Source organism: Arachis hypogaea, chromosome 13 (assembly GCF_003086295.3).
Source record: "Arachis hypogaea cultivar Tifrunner chromosome 13, arahy.Tifrunner.gnm2.J5K5, whole genome shotgun sequence".
Taxonomy (NCBI): domain Eukaryota; kingdom Viridiplantae; phylum Streptophyta; class Magnoliopsida; order Fabales; family Fabaceae; genus Arachis; species Arachis hypogaea.
This window is the reverse complement of record NC_092048.1, coordinates 55,415,461-55,418,034: the sequence shown is the minus strand read 5'-3', so window position 1 is coordinate 55,418,034 and position 2,574 is coordinate 55,415,461. Positions and strand designations below refer to the sequence as shown.

General features: G+C 36.8%; 1 protein-coding gene across 1 annotated transcript; it reads left to right on the top strand.

Annotated features, from left to right (window-relative positions):
• Nucleotides 1-463: 463 nt before the first annotated feature.
• On the top strand, nucleotides 464-2,236 carry LOC112734524 (uncharacterized). The gene is made up of 2 exons (XM_025783875.1): nucleotides 464-1,240; nucleotides 1,394-2,236. The coding sequence occupies exons 1-2, from the start codon at nucleotides 464-466 to the stop codon at nucleotides 2,234-2,236; spliced, it is 1,620 nt and encodes a 539-aa protein (XP_025639660.1).
• Nucleotides 2,237-2,574: the final 338 nt, after the last annotated feature.

Below are 2,574 nucleotides of genomic sequence, written 5' to 3'. Positions count from 1 at the left end.
TGTTAGTTTTAATTAGTTCATAAATAAAAAGCTATGATTAATAGTAAAGCGCATAGAAACATAGATTTAAGAAATGAAGATATCTATAAAAGATATATTTGTACTTGTATTGAGAAGTTATGATTCCATGACTAATTTAGAAATGTAGGCCACCAATAAACATAAACCATTGAGTTCAATTTGAGAGTGTTCCAAACACTAGCTTTCATCCATGTTCATTTATTTTTTTTATTCTAATTCTGATGCTAATTTCATTATTTTTCTTTGGCAGTCAAGGCTGTTTCTTTGGAAGTAACAAATCTACTTATTCGATCTTATATGTGCTGATTTTTTTTAAGAACAAGTAAGTAATATCTCTTTCACTATGGTTGGTAAATTAGGATTTTTTTTCCTAGAAAAAATATTTTTGTAGTTGTTACTAAATAGTGCACATGGCTATAGTGTAGAAAAAACACGTTAAGCTATGGAAGTTATTGATAAATCGTGGATTAAGAGACCACGGAATTCTCTTGAGTATGCACAAGGTGTTTCAAGATTTATTGAGTTTGCTTTTGCGCATCATTCTGCCGACGGAACAATCATATGTCCATGTAGTGCATGTGCTTTTAAGAAGTGGCTAACAAGGGACGAGGTGTATGATCATTCGATTTGTACACAATTCCCAATAGGATGTACATTTTGGTTTTATCACGGAGAGCGCTCGATAGGAGAAACTAGCAACGTCTCAAGTAGTAGTTTTTCGGATGTAGTACAAAATCCTTTAGCCAATGAGCAGCATCCAATGGTCGAGGTTGATTCAATTCGAAACTTGATCAGTGAAGGACTAGGAGTTGGTGGGAACAACCGACAAGGAACACCCATAATAGTAAATGAAGTTAGTGATGGTGGTGGTGAAAGACCGATGCCTAGTGAAACTCCTGAAACACTTGAAGCGAAAGGGTTTAGCGAGCTGCTTAAGGATGGAGAAGAACCATTATACGAAGGGTGTACAAGATACTCGAAGTTATCTTTTCTATTGAAATTGTTCCATATCAAATCCCTCTGTGGTATGACCGACAAGTCTGTGAAGATGATTTTAGAACTATTGAGTAACGCATTCGAATATGCGAGGACTCCAAGCTCTTTTTATAAGGCAAAAAAGATCATTTCTAAACTCAGTTTGGATTGCACGAAGATACATGCTTGCCCAAACAATTGTATATTGTATTGGGGTGAAGATGAGAACATGGAGACATGTAAGGTTTGTAATAGGTCTAGATGAAAGACATATAAGAAAAAAGGTCCAGCTGAGACATCGAGTATCATTGGTAACAAAAAGAAGAAGCATCCGGCAAAAGTTCTTCGTTACTTTCCTTTAAAATCTCGATTGAAAAGATTGTTCAACTCGTCAAAGACTGCTGCTGATATGCGATGGCATGCTACAGCTGAGAATAAGGATAACACAATGAGACATCCAAGAGACTCTGAGGCCTGGAAGAGGTTTGATTTGGAGCACTCCAACTTTGCAATCGATCCACAAAATGTGCATCTTGCATTAGCTACCGATGGCTTCAATCCACATGGAACTTTGAGTGCAAATCATAGTATTTGGCCTGTCATTCTCATTCCGTATAATACTCCTCCATGGACGTGTATGAAATCGACATCATTCATAATTTCAATTATCATTCCTGGCAAGAAAATACCAGAAAATAACATAGATGTTTATTTGCAACCTCTAATAAAAGAGTTAAAGGAGTTATGGGTTGAGGGTTGCGATGCATATGATGCTTTAACACAAGAAGTGTTTAAATTGCACGCAGCTTTATTGTGGACAATTAGTGACTTTCCTGGGTTAGGGACTCTTTCTGGGTGGAATACATACATAAGACTTACTTGCCCATCTTGCAACTTCGATAACATCCCTCATCGTCTTAATCACAGCAAAAAGTATTGTTTTATGGGTCATCGTCGCTTTCTGGATCAGAGACACAAGTTCAAATCAAACACCGTTCAATTTAATGGAAGACAAGAAACGAGGCATCCACCAAGAACATTATCTGGCAGTGAAATCCTTTTACAAGTTGAGAATATTAATGTCACATTTGGCCGAAGAGAAGAAATAGGAAGAAGTGGTAAAAGATTACGCACTGGTGGACCTATTGAAGGAGGTGGTACTCAACAATGGAAAAAGAAGAGCATTTTTTTGAGTTGCCATATTGGAAGTCTAATTTGCTGCGTCACAATCTCGATATGATGCATATTGAGAAAAATGTATGTGACAACGTACTATATACTTTGTTAAATGATAGTTTGAAGTCAAAAGATCACATAAATGCTCGAAGAGACCTTCAAGAAATGGGTATAAAGCCTGATCTGTGGCCAAGGGAAAATGGAAAGTGTCCTCCGGCAATTTATACTCTAAACAATTTGGGTAAGAAGAGATTCTTGACAACTTTGAAAAACGTCACAGTTCCTGATGGTTATGCAAGCAACATATCAAGGTGCATTGACCTAGAGTCTCTTAAGTTGAGTGGGATGCTAAAAAGTCATGATTGTCATATACTTCTGGAGCAATTATTACTGTTAGCCATG